Genomic DNA, 20,379 nt, shown 5'->3' with positions numbered 1-20,379 from the left:
AAGGAACGGAGTAAAGGTTGTGTCTTAAGCCCCAGCAGGCATGTTAGAAGAACTGGGGAAGCACCGGCTGTTGGGACAAGAGCAGCAGGGTCAAGATGGAAACCCATAAACCACATGATACTATCAAGGAAAACTCAGTTTTTGATATCATAGCCAGAAAAATTGAACTTACTACCAGAAGCAGAAAAGCACCTACTTGAACATGGATCCATGTACACTGAATTTAATGCTGCTCTCTGTGGCCTAATAGAATAGCAAGCAGTCTTTCTCCGTGTGTCTTGCATGTAACATGGGCCGGAATAGCTGCTGGCTTACTAATGGCAGCGCTCCCATTTTTGGCAGTGACTGCATCTTTCAAAGGTTTTGTAAGTTTACCGTTAAGAACAGGTGATTTGAATTGTGAAACCTGTACCATGGCACAGGGTGGACTTGTTGGTTTTGTAGGAGGTCTGTACCCTGTTTTCTTGGCTATACCTGTAAATGGTGGCCTAGCAGCCAGGCATCAGTCAGCCCTGTTACCAGAGAAAGGAAACACCTCAACTTACTGGATTAAAGTTTCTAAGCCTATCTTCAGAAAGATGTTATTTCCAATTTTACTTCAGACTATGTTTGCAGCATACCTTGGGTCTAGACAATATAAAGTACTTATAAAGGCCCTTCAGTTACCTGAACCTGGCCTAGAAATTCACTGATTTTGAGCAAATGTGTATACAAAATAAAGTTGTAAAGATAACCTTTCTCTCTAATGTTAAAAATAAACATAGACTTGTAATTTAAAAAATAAAAGAAAATAGGTATATGCTAATAAATTCAGCAACATATATGAAATGTAAAAATTCCTTATAAGACAGAAACTACAAAAACTCACTTTACAAAGAATAAACTGAATTTCTCTATACAATTAACAATAGAATTTTTATCTATTTAAAAATAGGATTTGTATTTTAAAACCCTCCCTCAGGTGCTGGGATGTAGCACAGTGGTAGAGCACTTGCCTGGCATGTGTGAGTCCTGGGTTCCATCCCCACCACTGAGGGGCAAAAAATGGTTCAAAGAAAACTCCAGACCAAGGTGGATTCATTCACTGGTGAATTCTACCAAGCATATAATTAAGAAATAATATGGCTGGGCACAGTGGTACACACCTGTAATCCCAGCAACTCGGGAGGCTTAAGGTAGGAAGATTGGGAGTTCAAAATCAGCCTCAGCAACTTGGTGAGGCACTTAGCAACTCAGTGAGACCCTGTGTCTAAATAAAATGCAAAATAAGGCTGGAGGCTCAGTGGTTAAACCCCTGGGTGCAAGCCCTGGTACAAAAAAAAAAAAAAAGAGAGAGAGAGAGAGAAAGGAAGAATTTTTTTTTCCAACTCATTCTATAAAGCCAGCATTACCCTGAAACCAAAACCAAATAATGGCATTGCAAGGCAAGAAAACTGCAGACTGCTGTCCCTCATGAATATAGATATAAAAATTCTAGACAAAATTTTAGCAAACAAAATATGAAAATGTTAGTAGGTACTCACTTCAGCAGCACATATGCTAAAATATAAGCAACAGAGAAAATAATATTATCCTGGCCTCCATATAAAGATGATACACAAATGTATAAAGTGTTCCATATCGTGTGTGTGTGTGTGTGTGTGTGTGTGTGTGTGAGAGAGAGAGAGAGAGAGAGAGAGATACTGGTCATTGAACTCAACGGTGATCTACTACTGAGCTACATCCCCAGGCCTTTTCTTTTTTATTTATTTCGATACAGGGTCTTGCTAAGTTGCTAGGCTAGCCTCAAATTTGCAATCCTCCTGTCTCCACCTCCCTAGTTACTGGGATTACAAACAAATGCCAAGGCATCCACCTCCATATCTTTAAAAAAGAGGATATTATGACCATATGGAGATTAACCCAGGAATACAGCTTTACTTATAATAGCCCAAAACTAGAAGCAATGCAACATGTGACTGGATGAACAAATTCCTACATCCATGCTATAGAATATTACTCAGCAAGAACAATAGCACAATAGAATCTCAAAATAATTATGCCAAGTGAAAGAAAGAAACAAAAAAAAGGAGTATACACTGTATGATTCCATCTATATACAGTACAAACTAATTTATAGTCAGCAAAAGCCAGTCAGTGGTTGCTTGGGGAAGAAGGAGGGGAGAGCATGGACAGATGGGAGGAGTATACCAATAGGCATGAGGAAACATTTGGGGTAAGAAATATGGTCACTATCCTGGTTGTAATGATAGTTTCACATATGTGTACATATGTTGAACTTGTCAGATTGTACACTTTAATATGTGTGTTCATTAAACATCAATAAAAACTTTTTTGAAAATAATTGGCAAGACTGGGCATGGTGGCATCCACCTGTTGTCCCAGCTACTCAGGAGCCCGAGGCAGGAAGATGACAAGTTCATGGCCAGGCTTGGCAACATAGTGAGATTCTGTTCCAAAACAAAACAAAAGTGAAAAACTATTGGGGGCTGGGAGTGTGGCTCAGTGATAGAGCATTTGCCTGGCATGAATGAAGCCCTGGGTTCCATCTCCAGCACCACAAAAGGGAAAAGGAAAGGGAGAAAAGAAGGAAGGAAGGAAGGAAGGAAGGAAGGAAGGAAGGAAGGAAGGAAGGAAGGAGGGAGGGAGGGAGGGAGGGAGGGAGGGAGGGAGGGAGGGAGGAAAGTGGCAATATGAAAAATAAAGCAACATGGAAAGTTATAATCATAAACTGATGAAGTTTTAATCATTATAATTAGAAGATGAGAAAGCACTACATACAATGTATGCATGCCATTATTATAGCAATCAAAATATCAAAATAGTCTTTGTGTTATGGAACATTTATTTTGTGTGTAGAATAATGGAGGGCATTTATTTTCCATATTTTCTTTTAATATTTTCCTAACTCTTGGTAATTAAAATTACCTACAGCAAAATCACAAATATAAAAGAAGTGCTCTCTTCACCAAATTATGCTACATGCATTTATGAATATATCAAGATTCATTCTAATTTTATATATAACTGTAATGCACCAGTTTAAAAAAAAAGAAGGGAGAATAGAGGGGATTGGGGAGGGAAGAGGGGAGGAAAAGAGGAAGTACTAGGAATTGAAATGAAGAAAACTATGTTATGCATTTATGAATATGTCAAAATGAACCCCACAATTATGTATAACTATAATGTACTAATAAAAAATTTTAAGAAGAAGTGCTCCATTAAACTAACTCTGTTTTTCCTGGGCTTTCTTTTTATAGGGAATCACTTTAAAAATGAATGAGCTAAATCATTGTATTGTTGCAAGAATTATGCACGGGGGCATGATTCACAGGCAAGGTAAGTTTCATCTATAATTCTTCCTTTGCCTTCCTTAACTTTTTCCAGTAGCCTTATGAAGACAGTGTTTCTTACAATCCACATAAAAGACCTGTTCAAGGGGGTGGGCTGGATTGTGGCTCAGCGGTAGAGTGCTCACCTAGCACGTGTGAGGCCCTGGGTTTGATCCTCAACACCACATATAAATAAAATAAACATAAAAAATAACCGTCCTTATGAGTGTGAAGTGAAAAAAAATATATTTTAAAAAAAAAGACTGTAAGAGCTATACTTGGTGGCTCATGCCTGAATCCCAGTGACTCAGGAGGATCACAAGTTCAAAGCCAGCCTCAGCAACTCAGCAAGGCCCTGACTCTAAATAAAAAATAAAAAGGGCTTGGGATGCAGCTCAGTGGTGCAGCACCCCTGGGTTCAATCCCCAGTAGCAATAAATAAATAAAGACCATGGGAGATAAAGCAAAATATCACATAGGATTGCAGGATATAGGGAAAATATCTATTCAGAATACACATACACATATAAAAAGTTAAATAACAGCTTAATAATTGATGTTACTCGTTCAGAAGTGATATGCTATTTATAAATGAGGACAACAGAGAATTAGATAAATAATATAAAAATTAAATGAGAGATGTCAAATTAACAATTAAATTCTTAAAACCTGCTATAGTAAGTACAGTCATTCAGAGGAGGAAATTCACTAAGGACTGATGTTGCTAAAGAATAATATTTTGAGAAAGTGAAGCCTCAGTTAACTTTCAAGGGTGGGCAGGATTTTGGACATATAGATTTAGGCTCCCCCTTTGAAAGGACTGAGTTATGCACATTAGTATTCAGAGGATGTTCCAAAAATGATTCTCCTAGCAGGCTCTCTTTCTTTGAGATGGGGTTATTTTTGTACTTAAAACCTCTTTCCTTATCCCAGGAGAGCAAGAAGTAACAGCCTAAGCATTTTAGTGCCTTATTCTTGTTAGAGATGACTATTGTGTGTGCAAGATTGGGTCTGACATGACTGCTGCTTTCAGGGGAATTTTTATAGGCATAGATCACATTCAGAACTCACACAGGAGATTGTTCAGCTTTAGATAGCACATATTTTTTTAAGATTCATAAACATCTTTATTTATAAAATACTATCCTAAGAATTATAATTCCATTAAGCTTCAATTGGAGCAAAAGTATAATCACTTAAGTAAAAGCAGTTACTTGAACTAAAAATAAGAGATATATTACTTTTGAAGGCAGATAAAAAAAATATTGTTGTGCTTCTGGATGTTCAGTAGCAGACTCTTTTGAAGGTGGAATCAACCCTGAAGGGAATTCACTTCTACTTTCAGGAGATAGCACATATTTTTTGTTTGTTTGTTTGTTTTTGTGGGGAAGGGTACTGGGATTGAACTCAGGGGCACTCGATCACTGAGCCATATTCCCAGCCCTATTTTGTATTTTATTTTATTTTAATTTAATTATTTTTTAGTATTTATTTTTTAGTTGTAGTTAGACACAATACTTTTATTTGATTTATTTATTTTATGCGGTGCTGAGAATCGAACCCAGGGCCTTGCAGGTGCTAGGTGAGCATTCTACCGGGAGCCACAACCCCAGCCCCGCTATTTTGTATTTTATTTAGAGACAGGGTCTCACTGAGTTGCTTAGCGCCTTACTAAGTTGCTGAGGCTGGCTTTGAACTCGAGATGCTCCTGCCTCAGCCTCCCAGTTGCCGGGATCACAAGCGTGCTCCACTGCACCCAGCACAACATCATTATTTCTTTAAACTCTCTATGTATTTATTTTTAATTTATTTATCTACTATTTATTTGTTGTCCTGGGGGTTGCACCCAGGGTCTCGTGCATATTAGGCAAGAGTTCTACCACTGAATTACATCCCCAGCCCCCATTCCTATTTTTAAAAGGAGTCTTGGGGTAAAGAAAACATGGTACATGTACACAGTGAAATACTGTTCAACCATTTAAAAAAAAAAAAAGAATGAAATCCTGTCATTTGCAACAACATGGGTGGAAATGGAGATCATTGTGTTAAGTGGAATATATCAGACACAGAAAGACAAGCACATGATGTCGATCACACATAGAAGCTAAAAAATCAATCTTGTACAAATTGAGAGTAGAATGGTGTCTGCAAAGGCTGAGGAGAGTACAGTGAATGGAAGTGGGGGAAAGGTTAATCAATGGGTACTTAGTTACAGTTAGACAGGAGCAAGAAGCTCTGGTGTGCCGTTTATAAAAGAAATATAACATTAAGACCTTGACTATTAAACAATTTGTATACACAACATTTTCTTAATTAAAAATGCATTTCTCATAATGTATAAATGTACACAAACATTACACTATACTCAAGATGTACAGTTATTATGCCAATAAAAATTAAATAAGTAAAAGGAATCTTCACAATGTTTCCCCAGAAAGAATAATGTTAACTTCAGATTTTAAGTACCTATGTTTTTGTTTTTGTTTTGTTTTGTTTTTTGGTACCAGGGATTGAACCCAGTGACTAACACTGAGCCACATCCCCTGCCCTTTCTTTTTCTTTTTCTTTTATTTTGAGAAAGGATCTCCTTAAGTTGCTTACAGCCTCAATAAGTTGCTGAGGCTGGCCTTAAACTTGCAATACTCCTGCCTCAGCCTCCTGAGCTGCAGGGATTACAGGCATGTGCCTTTGTGTCCAGCTAGTACTTACATTTTATCAGAGCTAAGGAAGCTCCATTATATTCATGATTGCTGACCTTTTTTAATTATGATTGGGTTTTGAATTTTATTAAATGCTTTTTCAATCTGCTCTTTTGTCTATTAATGTGGTGAATGATTTAAAAGACTTCCTAATGATAAACCGCTCTGTGCTTATCAGATAACCTAATTTAGTCATTGTTTATAGCCTTCTTATGTGCTGCTGAACTCTGTGTGCTACTGTCTTGTTAAATGTAAATTTTGGTATTTACATTTATGAGTCTGCCTTGTGGTTAATTATCCTTTCTTGTACTTCTCTGTCTGATTCTAGTTTCAAAGTTAAATTCTACAAGCCCTCATAGAATGATTTGGAGAACATTCTGTTTACATTGATTCCCTCAAAGATTTTATATAATTTCTGAATGATTTCTGCCTTGAAGATTTGGTATATAATTTGCCTATAAAAGTATCAAAGCCTAGTGTTTTGTTTTTGTGTTTGTTTGTAGACAGGGTCTTGCTGTGTTGCCCAGGCTGGCCCCAAATTCCTGGGTTCAAATGATCTTCCTACCTCAGCTTCCCAAGTAGCTGGGACTATAAGCACATGTCAGTGCATCTGGCTTGTTTTAATTTTTTTGGAAAGTTTTGTTTTGATTTTTACAACAGCTATAATTTCTTTAACATTCATAAGGCCACCCAGGCTTTTTATTTCTTGAATGAGTTTTGGTAAATTACATTTTCCTTGAAAATCTAAGTTTTTATATATTATTGCAGAAAGTTTCTTCATAGTATTCTCTTAATTTTTTATTCTCTACCATCTCTGGAATCATGCCCCCTTGTTCATTTTCAGTATTTTTATTTGTGCCCTCTCCTTTTTTTTTTTTTAAGAAACTTTTTAAAATTTTTTTTTAGTTGTAGATGGACACAATGCCTTTATTTTATTTGTTTTTCATTTTTATGTGGTGCCGGGGATTGATCCCAGGGCCTCATGCATGCTAGGCAAGTGCTCTACCACTGAGCCACAACCCCAGCCTCTCCTTTTTTCTCTTGATTAACCTTGCCAGAAATTTGTTCAGAAACCTACTTTGAGTTCTGTTCATTCTCTCCATGTTTATTTTCTATTTTATTTATGTTTTCTTATTTTTATTATCTCCTTTCTTTTACTCTCTATTGGTTTTAGCTAACTGTTTAAAATATTTTCAGTTTTTATTTTATCCTAATTTATGCATTTAAAACTAAAATCTTCCTCTAAGTACCTTTTATCTAGATCCTAAGAGTTTTGATATGCAGCATTTTTTAGTACTTTTCTGTTTCTGTTATATTTTTCATTGACCTGTAAGTTATTTAAAAGTGTTTTATATGTTCCACTTTGAGAAGATTTTCAGTATGTATTTTTTTTCCCCATACCAAATATTGAACTCAGGGACACTTAACCACATCCTCAGCCCTTTTTTATATTTTATTTAGAGACAGGGTCTCACTGATTTGCTTAGGGACTCACTGAGTTGCTGAGGCTGGGTTTGAATTCCTGATCCTCGTATCTCAGCCTCCTGAGCCTCTGGGATTTCAAGTATGTGCTACCACACCGAGCACTGTATGTCTTTTTAAAATGAATTTCTAACTTAATTACATTGTGGGCAGAGAATGTAGTCTGCAAGACAATATTTCTCTGAGGTTTATTGAGAGTTGCTTTATGGTCTAGCACTTTAATTAATTTTGTAGGTGGTCCATGTGTGAACTTAAGTCTTATTCTTCAATTGTTGTTTGCAGAGTTCCCTATGTGATGATTGGCTTGGTATTGTTAATATTTTTCTTTAAATCTTTTATGTCTTGACTAATTTTTTTGTCTGCTTGGTCTACCAGTAATCATTGAAATATTCTCATTATCATGGTAGAGTTTTTAGATATCTATTTATAGATCTTCAGTTTGGGTTTATATATTTGAAGCTGTGTTACTAGGTACATACAAGTGCCTAGTATCCATTTATATCCTTAATAACTTTCTCCTTAAAACCTATTTTATTGGGACTGGGGTTGTGGCTCAATGGTAGAGCAATTGCTTAGCACAGACAAGGCCCCAGGGTTCAATCCCCAGCACCACATAAAAATAAATAAAAAAAGATATTGTGTCCAACTACAACTAAAAAATAAATATTTTTTAAAAACCTGTCTTATCATGCATTCATATAATTATTTCAGCCTTACTTCAGTATTTGTTAGCATGTCTTCTTCCATCCTTTTATTTCTAATTATTCTGTCTGCATACTTTAGTGTGTCTTCTTCAAACATTTCCAAAGCTGAGCTTTTCATTTTTTAATGCACTCTAGTGATCACTGCAGAAAGTTTGGATTAGTCCATTAAAAGACTAATGATTATTTCTACTATCTCACCTTTTATTTATATTTATCCTATCTTTTAATTGATTTTATTGTTCATTTTGTGTGTGTATGTGGTGCTGGGGATTAAACCCAGAGCATTGTGCATGCGAGGCAAGCACTCTACCAACCAAGCTATATCCTCAGCCCTTATTGTGCATTTTTTATTTCATTTCCCCCCAGTGATAGTTTAGAATTTCAGCACCCCATTTGTATTATTTTAGTGGTTATCTCAAAATATTATCATGCACGTTTAACTTCCCATATACTAAAATTTAAACAATGTACCATGTAGACATTGGAACACAATTTAAGCACACTCTGTCTTATGTACTTTTTTTTGGGTGGGGAGGGGTGTCCAGTGAAAGGGAAGGGGAAGGAGAGGTACTGGTATCTGAACTAAAGCATGATAAATTCCATGCTTTTATGTACTCTTCCTGCCCAGTGTTCTAGTTCAAGTTCAATCCCATTTTAAAATGTAAAAAAATTTTGAAATTAATATTAAAATATATGGCCACTTTTTGTTTGGGTTTATATAAATGTTTATAATTTTATTTACTTGCCACTCCTTTTTGCATTTTGGACTACCCTTTGGGGAGCACTGTTTGTTATTGAGAAGTTTGACATTACTACAATTGTCTTTGCTTTTATAGATGATCCATCCTGCCTTTCCATTCAAGAAAATTTGTAAACCATTATTTCTTCCAACATCACCTCTTCTCCATTCTCTTTATATTCTCTCCCTCTCCCTCTCCCTCTGTCTCTGAAATTCAGTTAGATGTATGTTAGACATTTTCCTCGTGTCTCAATGTCTTTTTCATATTTTCTTTATTTCTTGTTTCCTATTTTCTTTATATCTTTATTTCTCTAACCTACATTCTAGATAATTGGTTATATCTTCCAATTCCCTGAAATTCTCTTTAGCTATATCTGAACTCCTATTTAACTCATCCATTCATTAGTTTCTATGAATACTTACACTATTTTAGAAGTAATAGTCATTTGTCTATATTTTATCTTCAGATCTGTCTGTTCATACCTGCTCATCTCTTATTGGGTGCTTATCTTGCAATTGAATCTTTTATCATATAGCTATTTTATATTATGTATCTGATCATTGCAGCATCTGTTAAATCCTTGAGAATCTAAGTCTGTGCTATTTCTGATAGCTCTCACACATAGTAGCTTGACATACTATATTTTTGGTGATCTTTGATGTGAACTCTTTGATTGTTCCAGTCAATGGAAATCCTTTAGGCCTAAACTGAGAACTTTCCTCCTGAGAGAATTTCTTCTGTGTTCTGCCAGTTACCATAGTGGGCCACTGATCTGAGTCATGGCTCCCTACAGAATCCTAGGTGCATCTTCTTTAACTTGCTGCTGGCCCAAGGTCCAGAAGCATTGCTACTCTAGCAGGCATCCTTTCCAGTAAGCCCCTCCACCCTTAGTTCAGCACCACTCTGGATCCAGCTCACAGGATTCTTTTGTATGGAGGAAAGGATGGGGGTGAAAAATGAGAGGTGTTCTTAAAAATGTATACTCCTTTTATGACACCTATAACTCTTTTAAATTTTTTTTAGATGTAGATGGACACATTGTTTAATACTTTATTTTACTTATTTATTTTTATGTGGTGCTGAGGAAGAACCCAATGCCTCACATGCTAGGCAAGAGCTCTACTACTGAGCCACAGCCGCAACCCCAGAAACCTGTAACTCTTAAAGTAGGCCCCAGGCAGCATATCATTATTGTGAGAAAGTCTTTGAGTGCCCAATCAGCCATGTTGGAAGCAAAAATCCCCCAACTTTTATTTTAAATTTTATTATGACAGCATAGTACAATGAATGCCAACATATCCATGGCAGCACTACCTTCTACTATTTGCCCTACCTGCTTGCCCCCTAGATTATTCCAAAGCAACCTCAGGCATCTTATCATTTTATTTATATGCACCTTAGTATGTACCTCTAAAAACACCCTAACTTTTTCATAATGAAGCCAGAGCAGTGTGTAAGTATGTGCATAATTTTTAAATAAGGAAGCCAAATTATAAATTACACTCTAAGTATTGTCTCTTTGTGACTTTTCCAGTTGAAGTATATGGAAGGCCAAACTGCCCATCAAATTATTAAACAAGATTAAATGATATTTAAGTTTAGTGTTATGTAGATGTCATTATATCATAATCCTTATGAAAGTGACAACTTTTTTCTCATATTTGGTAGATAATAATTGCAGCACACATTTACAGGGCACTTTCCATATGCCAAGAACAATTCTAAGTCCTCCGTAGGTATTAAATTGGTTTAGTCCTCAAAACAGTCCAATGAGGTGGGTACCATTTTTATTGCCACTTTACAAAAGTGAAAAAAAAAAACTAGGGCATGGAGAGTTTTAGTAACTTACCCAAGATCTTAAAGCTCATAGGTGACTAAACTGGGATGTGAACTCAGACAGGCTAGCTCCTGAAGCCATCTTTTCAAACCACTATTCACACCACCTCTCTCAGAAAAAAAAAATAATAATAATCAGATTTCCATGGTCATCCATCGAAACTGTGCCTTCCACAAGTACATTTTTGGTGAGCTGACTGCATGAGTTAAATAATTCTGCAGCAGCCAAACTTGTAACTGTTTCCAAAATATTGACCTTCAGCAGATAACTGAATTTTTTACATTACTGTCTTTGGACTTTATCATTATAAAGTCATATAGCATTTCACATTTGTAATTTTGTGGACTCTTTTAGGTACACTTCATGTTGGTGATGAAATTCGGGAAATCAATGGCATCAGTGTGGCTAACCAAACAGTGGAACAGCTGCAAAAAATGCTTGTAAGTAAATGAGTTTCCTTTTCCTAAGACTTTCAGTTCATTATCTGTTATTTAATACACAAGAAATGGGTATTGGTTCATAATCACGGTATTTCTGGGCCTGTCATTTATGTGAGCTTTTCCAACATTCATAAAAAATAACAACTAGGAAAATAAATGTAATCGAATTTGGAAACATTTTGCCTGCCTTTAGCACGTGGGCTATAACACTCTGCTTTTATCCTTTATACACTTCTTACAAGCAGATATTAAAAAAAAAAAAAACTTTCCAGTGTGTATTCATGTGAGCTGGCTTCTCACTGACCTCAACTCTCCTGACATAAGCAATGTGAAAAACCTCTTTCCTGTTTAGCTGAGTGGATTTCTCTGGGGCACAAAGGGGAGGAAAGTCACTGTAGACCAGGCATTTTGACTGTACTTATCCAAAATCTATGCTCAGATTAGACTTTGGGTTAAAAGAAAAAGAAGCCAAATGGCTCTTGCCTAGATTCATTGCCATAGTGAGCAGAAGGAGAGATTTTGGACTTCTAGTCCCTCTTCCTACAGCAGTGTAGCAGCTCCCCATGTCATGAGTACCTGTTAAGTATGAAATAAGCAGTGCAGATTCATTACAATAAAAATGCCAAAATTAATAAAGTCAAAGGCAAATATTCTGGAGTATTCCACCACAGATAATATACCAAGTGGATTTTTATGTCATTCTTAGTTTAGTTCAATTTTGAGTCACTTTTGAAAATTATGTCATTTAGAGTGTTTTGTATTCGTGTCTATAAAAAGATGTAATCGTCAGATATCTGTGAGACCAGGGCTAGATTCAGAGCAATTGGCCTTGACTTTGCAAGGCTTTTTCCAGAAACTTCTACTATAAACTCAAACAGCCCATGGTTTTATAATTAGGTTTCATTTTAGGGCTGTGTGCTGACAGGTGGCTCATGCTAATTGTTCCCACATGTTTTGAGTGGTTTCTTCTGTTTTGGTGTGCAACATTTACGGTAAGAGAACTCTCCTTTTGTCCCTCCAGAGGGAAATGCGGGGGAGTATTACCTTCAAGATCGTGCCAAGCTACCGCACTCAGTCTTCGTCCTGTGAGGTAATGACTCTGACAAACCACCCCCATCTCCTCTGAGTTCCTAACTAACTGTCTGCTGATGGCTGAATGTTTTTGCTTTCTGGGAAATTGTTTCTGCCTGTGCTGTTAGATCACTGCACACCAATTTTACAACAAAGATAACGGAACAAAGGAGTTCCCATCCACCTACACAGCCCTGCTTTCATGTGGATCTCCTCAGCACTTGAACTTTTTGCAAGCTGAAATATAAGCCAAATATAGAGAAGCTGCAAAGAATGACATAAGACCTGATAAAGGAAAAAAAATGGAGTCTCTGAGGAAAAAAATAAGAAAGATCATAATTGCAGTAATATTTCCAGGAAGTACATTCACTTCCCTTGTTAAGAAATCACAGAGATAGTTCTTCTTTCCAAGAATCTGAGAAATATTATAGTTCTGTTGAGATAGAGCTGTTCAAATAGTTGTGACAGGTCTCAAGATAGATGCTGCAGTGGTAACTGACTTGGCTACAGGGATAGAGCCTCTTGCAACCTTGTGTAATATTGTTTCTATTTGGAATGTTAAGTAATTTGTATGCAAGTAAGTTTTCTAGAGTAACCAACCCCAAAGTTTCTTCCTTAAAATAGGGTTGATCCTATAGAAATTGTAGTTCTTCCAACTATATTATTCAGGTTTATGTTGGTTATTAAGTAAGATTCCAAAATTCCTTCCTTTTCTAGTTGGAGATTTAAACTGGCATAGACAGTATCATTCTTTGATATCATTCCACTGGAGTATTATATATTAAGTTTGCTCTTTCATGTGCATCTTCCAAGTATGTGTACATCTACATGAGGTACACATTTTCTAAAGTTAATTTTTGAAGGCTGGTGGGCAATTTCTTGGACTTGTATTTAGAAGAATTTGAGGAGAAATTTTAATACTTCTTCCAGACTCTAGTTGATGCTATTGGTTTCACAAAAAATTAGAGCCTTTTTTTCCAAACTTTTTCAAGGCATGCATAAGAATTTGTAGTTTTGTCAAGCATATTTTTAGTGAGCCATGACAGTTGGGGTGTCCATTATATTGGGTCTTGAGCTCCTCTTGGTGGCTTCTTAAGGAACTTCAATTAACGGTAGATTACAAAAGAAAATGCAGAACTGCTTCTACTCCAGACTTCAGAGTATTGAAATTTGTTATCTAAAGCACAAACCTTGCCCAGAAAGAGGGAATATCACATGTACATTTTATGTTAATAATTTTAATAGTCTAAAATCCCAGGGGTTCCTGACACCATTTCTCATCTGTTGAATAAATTTAGTAAATATAATTGATTTTTTAAGCTAACTAACCAGAAGATATATTATAAGTTATTAATGTAACATAAGTTTGTCTTTTTTTAAGTGGTTGAACTAGTTTTGGGGATGCAACCAGTAATTATACATGAAAATTCTATGCTTTTGAGTAAGGAGAAACTCCCTCTCACCTTCTTTACCTTTGAATAATAAAGAAAATAATGATACTCCTCTCCTAGCCCCACCCCAACTTTTTTGCCCCTCCTGTGGTCATACAGCCTTCAAGCAAGCAACAGGACTCTTCCCATCCAGGACAAAACTTCCTAAAGAAAGGCTTTGGGGCCACCTACATCTCCCAGGCCTTTAGTAAAAGAAGTAGACCCTGCCCCTCCCCCTGCCCCTGCTGAATTGAGTCTCTAAGGGTGGCACCTGCAGACCAGCCTACTCACTAATATTTGAGAATGTCCCTCTAAAGGATCCGATTCCCTTTAAAGCTAAAACGTTCCTTAAGTTTTCTTCAAATCTTCTAGGAGAAAAACAAATGTCTTTTGAGCCAAAATACACACGTCAAAGGCTAAGAAGAACTCTACTAATCCAAAAAATTTAGAAGTACATATTTTCTTCCAATCCTTGTTCTTATGAAAGTTCATTTGGACACTAAGGGAAGGAAAGGATTTTGACTGTGTTGAATAGCAGAGAGCATGCAGGCAAGGAGTATGGAAGAGCAGCTGTGGCTTCTAGAATCTTGGCCAGAAGTAGAACATTGATATAGGCTCCAGATCATTGTTTTAATCAGTCTGCTAAAATGATACCAAGCAAAAGAGTTCTTCTTGGGTGTATATCTATCTTTTGCCCTGATCAGTAATAATTATTCTGGAAAGATACTAAGGTGATTACAATATGAGTTGTTCAGTAATTCTTGACACTGAGGTACCTACCAACTATCAGTGACCTTTCAAACCTAATCTTTAATAAAAAATCAGGCAGTTGGAATCTTCAGCACAACGATTTCATAGTAATATTTGTCATCTCATGATACATGGTAGGGTTTTAACATTGCATCACTCTGCCGGGTCTCATTAAAAGAAAGCAAAGATTTTAGAATGCAGTAGACAGGAAAGAAATGATTGATTCACGTATTGTAAGTCACCACTTACGATATGTGAATCTCCAAACTGCAAAAATTTCGTTCATACTTCTATGAAATCATGCAAGTAAGTCAGCATGACAGCTTTATAGCTCAAACCTCAAAGGAAATGGTTGTCAGACTGTGGTTGTAACTATTAATGTAAATTTCTCTGTGTTTCTGTGCTGTTAATGAACCTTGTGTCTTATTTCAGAGAGATTCCCCCTCCACTTCCAGACAGTCCCCTGCTAATGGTCATAGCAGCACTAACAATTCTGTTTCGGTAAGAACTCTAGCTCCACACAGCAAAGTGTGACAATTTTGTTGGTGCTCACCTGCCATGAGTGTTCTAGTTACATGTGTTCAGTGGAAATATTGTCTCCTGCGGATATACAAGGCTACTACAGCTACAATGCAGTTTACTCCTGGAAAATCTTTTTAAACATTTCCTTTTCCTTAAAAATCCCATGCATTCGTTACATTTGAAGAAATGTAGCTCAAGACTGCTGTGGTCATTCTGAAATATCTCTATGCCACCCTACCAGGATGTGTGACTTTTCACAAATCTATGCAAAGGATCTAAGTGGAGATTTGTTTAAATTTCTAATTTTTTTTTAATTTGAGAAAAGATAAAGAAATGTAAGGATTTTGCAGAGGAGGCATTTGGGTGTTCTCGGGCTTTGTAATTTTCCATTCTGAGGTATATCAGCAACATGTTTAGTTTCCGCTATCTAAGTTTACGAATTGGTGTGCCCTCTGTTATTGTGGTACGTGCACATATTTTGTGAATTATAAGCCTTGCCTGAATATGAAAAGCAAAAGGAACTGGCTTCAAACTGCACTAAAGCCACGCTGTTATCACATCTTTAACACAAAGTACTTTATATTTGACTTGAACATGGAAATTTTCCATTTTTTCCAAACCATCCATTTTGGAATACAGAAAGAATTGTTCTTAATTTATTTAAATAAGCAGAAGCACTTACAGGTGCAGGTTTGCAATCTTTTGGGGTAACCAAATCTTCTCTAAGTTGCTGATGCTGCTGTCTGTCACCCAGTTGAAATTATCAAATAGTTCTGAGAATGCAGCAGTATTTTTAACTGATATTTAACTTGCCTGTAAATAATATATCAACTTTTTGCTGAAGAAAATTGTAAATAATTTCAAAATCATCTCAAATGGAATGATATTCTAAGTATGTCAATAACCGAAATTCTGGAAGAAAATTGTCCATGACTTTATTTCCAACTTTAAAATAGGCTACCAAAGGAACTCATTTATAACACTTAATGTTGAATGCTTTAAAGATAATGGAAATCCATATAGCCATTGAATTTTTCTAAATCTAAATGGTTGCAGTGACTAAGTTGAAAAGGGCAATGGCTCTTTTTAGTTTGGGGTGGTTTTTTAAAAATATATATATAGGCTATTTCACTTGCAGTGGCTTTTGTGTTGAAGATGCTGAGTTGGTTCTTAAGAACACATTTTCTCTCTGCTTCAACTTACCTGCTTTCTTCAGCTTGCTGCTAAATGGCCTGGGTTTGATTTTTTTGATAACTCAACATTTCTGAGAACTGAAATAATGTATATGATCTCTTTACAACTTAAATCTAGCTCATTTTTTAACCATATTGTAACAGAACACACAAATTACCTTGTGCTCTTGACAAGTAAATGAAAATTTTTCTCCTGGGTTGGCTTTATTCTACAGGACTTGCCATCAACTACCCAACCAAAAGGACGACAGGTGAATAGATATCCTCTATAGAAACTTCTCTAAACTGAGCTGCTAATAGCCAATCCTTTATTAACCCTTTCCATCCCATAATGTCTGCATTTTGGACCATAACATTTGAGCGTTGAGAGCTTGTACCATTTCATTTTAACACATTACACGTGACTAATTCTCTATAAAGATTTTCTCCTCACATCTTTGTAGCTGTGATGGTTATTGTAATTTCAACCTGATAATTTTGACTTCAGCCCTGAAGGGTTTTATGTGCTGGCTCTGGGGTGGAAAAGAATTTTAAAGGTTATAAAATCCATAAAATTCTAAAAATAACCGAAAGATACATGCTGATGAACATTTTTAAACAATTTTCTGAAGTTGAAAGCTTTTTCTTAATATTTTGTATTTGCATGTGTATTTCTAAAAACCATTTACAGTTAAAAATAAGAGAAAGAGGATAAACATCCTGGCTTTACATCCTAATATACCTGCATTCATTTAAATATGAATAGTTAAGTGCTGTCTAACACTACCAAGTAACTTTCAGATTGCCAGCACTTTTAAAATATGGGTTTAGGTGCAAATACAGAAACTCATTAATTTTATAGGCTGGATTGCTGAAAATAAACAGAAAAAAAATTATACAATGGTTCTAAAGCCTTCAGGTTGGTTTTACAGTGACTTAAACATTAATATTCAAATTTAATTTCAAGAGATAGACTTTTTATGAAATTATTTCTTAAAATGTGGTGTTAAAAATAATTCAAATTGAATTCAGAATTGCATAAATTAGCACTTGATAGAATTCATCCACAGTTTAGTCCTAAGACTGTGTAACATCAGTTTATACTACCTTATTTTAAAGCATTTAGAAATTATAAAATGCTGCCATATTATAACTCTTGGATGTTTTGCTAAGTAAATTCATATCCTAAAACTCAGAGCCTTGAACTAGACATATCCTGAAGTTCTGTGCCGATTCCAAGTGTTATGTTGGCAAAACTAGGGTTCAAATTTATTTTTCATTCTCTCAGAAGAGTAAAATACAAGTATAAAGCCTAAATCCTTTTTTAACTGACTTTTTAAAAAATTGCTTGAGTTACATTTATTAGCAGTGTACCCACTGCCAGTTGTCATGTACACCTTGTTTTTTCAAGACACCAGCCCAAAGTTCTTGCTAGTTTTATATAATGTGCTGCTTTAGGGTTAAGACTTACCCTGACTGCTAGTCTTTATGGCTCAAAGGCTGCCATGTTGTCGTGACAACTTATCCATGACGTCAATATAACAACTGTAGGTTTAAAAAGTGATAAGCATGCTTCTCTGTAATTACAGACCTATTCTGTTATACTAAAAGCAGAAAAAAGTATTTATTTTAATTAATGAATATTTTAAATGCTCCTTCCAAATAAAAACAGCAAAGTTTTGAACCCTTACACATCAAAGGCAGTACATTGTTTATAGTGGTGTAGAAAAGTCTTTTGTGTCATATTTCCATGCATCGTTTTTGCTTTCCCCATCTTCTGTCCTATTTGTACTGTAAGTGTTGGTGTGTGGTTATTAGATTAGAGCTTATTGTTTTCCTTCACATCACTATGGCCTCCTTTCTTACAAACTCCTATTTTATAGATCTATGTAAGAGCACAATTTGAATATGATCCAGCCAAGGATGACCTCATCCCCTGCAAAGAAGCTGGCATTCGATTCAGAGTTGGTGACATCATCCAAATTATTAGTAAGGATGATCACAACTGGTGGCAGGGTAAACTGGAAAACTCCAAAAATGGAACCGCAGGCCTCATCCCTTCTCCTGAACTTCAGGAATGGTATGCTTTTGTTGTTTTATAATAAAAATGAAACCCTGCCCTTCCAGTGTTCAACTTTATGTTATTTCATATTGCAAAATCTCTTTGATACATGCCTTGCTTTGCTAGCCAGACAAAATCCAAAATCAGCCATCCAAGAATTCTGAGTCCTCAGCAGACAGCAGTTTTATGTACAAGCAAAAGAAGGCCTAGAGCAGTTGAGTTACAGGCCTGGGATCACAGGATCACACCAGCAGAGCCCTCCACTCTCATAAGCTGTTGCAATTCCTTTAGAGTGGCATTTTCTTACAAATATACCTCCTCCTTGCTCCTCTCTCATGCCCACAGGGCGCCATCACCAGCAAACAACCCACACGCCCTGATTCATTATCACCCAGGCATTTTTTTTTCACTCAGGGCATTTAAAAATAAAAATGTTTACTGCTGGAAGAGAGGCAGCCAGAAGCTTCTTTCTTTGCCTTACCATTCTTTAAAAATGCCTTTTATGAGCTAGGGATGTGGCTGTATGGTATAGAGCACTTGCCTGGCATGCAAAAGGCCCTGGGTTTCATCCCCAGCACCAAACAAAGAAAGGAAGGAGGAAGGCTCTGAAAGCAGGCTAATGTCAGACAAGGTTGTCAGACCCTGTTTTAACTGAGAAGAGACATGGATCAGTTTATATTTTAGTAAAATCTGTTTCTGCTATCATTGCTCTAGTTTGTGCAAATGATTTTTTTTTAATGTTCATGGTCTTAGCTTTGTTGGTACTTGGGCAATTTCTACCAGAAATCTAGTTCAAAAGAAATAACCCATTGTCTGGGTTTTGTTTCATGTAACAAAAAATAACAACCATAAGCACAAAAAAATTTTTTTGAACTTAGTTAAATTAAGAAGCCAAAGTGCATAGACATTTTTAATGACTTTTTCACCCATTTTTCTCAGTAATTAAGAGCTTTCTCGACTGTGTGCAGTGATGCCCTTCTGTAATCCCAGCTTCTTGGAAGGCTTGGCAGAAGGATTGTGAGTTCAAGGCCAGCCTCAGTAATTTAGCTGGACACTATCTCAAAATAAAAAGGACTAGGGATGTGGCTTCATGGGAGAGCACTTGCCTAGAATGTATGAGGCCCTGGGATCAATCCCCAGTATAGGAAAAATAAAAAGAGAGCTTTCTCAGTTATCTTAGTTAATCTCTTCTACTTGTTCGCCTCTTTCAGCTATCCCATGTTTCCCAAAAATATCCTTAAATTTAGAATGCTGGAGCTGATGAGGACTTCAGATGCCATCATTTTCCACATGAGGACACGTGGGCCCAGACAAGCAGCAGCCTTACTTCCATCTGGCCTTGTCTTTCACTCTGATCTTCAAGAAACAGTTTAGCATAAACCAGAGGAAAGCGATTCTAAATCACTTTGATGATGCTTCTCTTATGCTTTAACAGAGATTTACATTCTACAAAATGTTTCCCTGAGTGTTGCCATATATTATGAACATTTATCAAAAATAATTATGTAGATCCCAAACCTCTTTTTCCTAATGAGATCATCTATTAAAAAAATCATGTCCCACTAATATCTAGAACTTGAAGTCCTCTGAAGGAATCCTGAGAAATGTCAGTGGAAAAAGCAGATTTGCTTCCTTTTTCCCATAATGGTGAACTAGGTTATTTGGATTAATCTTCCTGCTGAAAAAAAATGAAAAGTGCTGCAGAAAATGTTTTTTAAAAAGGCCTTGAGTGCACTGAATAGTTGAAAAGGTACTAGAGAACTCAGTGAACAATTTTTTCTATGAAAGCTTTTAATCAGAATGATAAGCAGAAATTTGAAATGCCCAAATTGGTGCATTTTCCCAGGAGGGGCATTTGCCCTTACTGAACACTTCTTTGCCAGAGGACCAAGGTTAAGCCTTGCAGCCTAAACAAGTTGAGGAATCTGTTAAGAGACCCTCCCCGACAGTATTAGGACTGTAAAAGGTGATACCTCCAAGTTAAAAGTAAACAGCAGAGCCTTACTCCTCTTTAACCAGGGGACTATAGAGATGGCTGCTTTATCACTGAGCAAAGCAAAAGACGAAAGTAAAGAGAAAACAAACTCCCCTGAAAAAATTGTGGCCACCGGTCCACCTTGAATGAATTCAGACCAAGG

At 36.3% G+C, this 20,379-nt stretch overlaps 1 protein-coding gene and 1 pseudogene across 5 annotated transcripts in view; both read left to right on the top strand.

Moving 5' to 3' along the window:
* Cask (calcium/calmodulin dependent serine protein kinase) overlaps window positions 1-20,379 on the top strand; it is a 348,936-nt gene that overhangs the window by 296,891 nt on the left and 31,666 nt on the right. For 3 of the 5 annotated variants that reach the window (XM_077106546.1, XM_077106545.1, XM_077106549.1), the window contains 6 exons: window positions 3,261-3,339; window positions 11,149-11,234; window positions 12,256-12,324; window positions 14,918-14,986; window positions 16,416-16,451; window positions 18,063-18,259. In XM_077106546.1, the coding sequence (XP_076962661.1) occupies window positions 3,261-3,339; window positions 11,149-11,234; window positions 12,256-12,324; window positions 14,918-14,986; window positions 16,416-16,451; window positions 18,063-18,259 (536 nt within the window). The remainder of the gene's footprint in view (window positions 1-3,260; window positions 3,340-11,148; window positions 11,235-12,255; window positions 12,325-14,917; window positions 14,987-16,415; window positions 16,452-18,062; window positions 18,260-20,379) is intronic. The other 2 variants (XM_077106548.1, XM_077106547.1) reach the window with 1 other exon arrangement.
* LOC143638462 (transmembrane protein 126A pseudogene) lies at window positions 96-692 on the top strand (annotated as a pseudogene).

This window comes from Callospermophilus lateralis, chromosome X (assembly GCF_048772815.1).
Source record: "Callospermophilus lateralis isolate mCalLat2 chromosome X, mCalLat2.hap1, whole genome shotgun sequence".
In the NCBI taxonomy this organism is placed as follows: domain Eukaryota; kingdom Metazoa; phylum Chordata; class Mammalia; order Rodentia; family Sciuridae; genus Callospermophilus; species Callospermophilus lateralis.
This window is presented reverse-complemented; position numbering and strand designations above follow the sequence as displayed.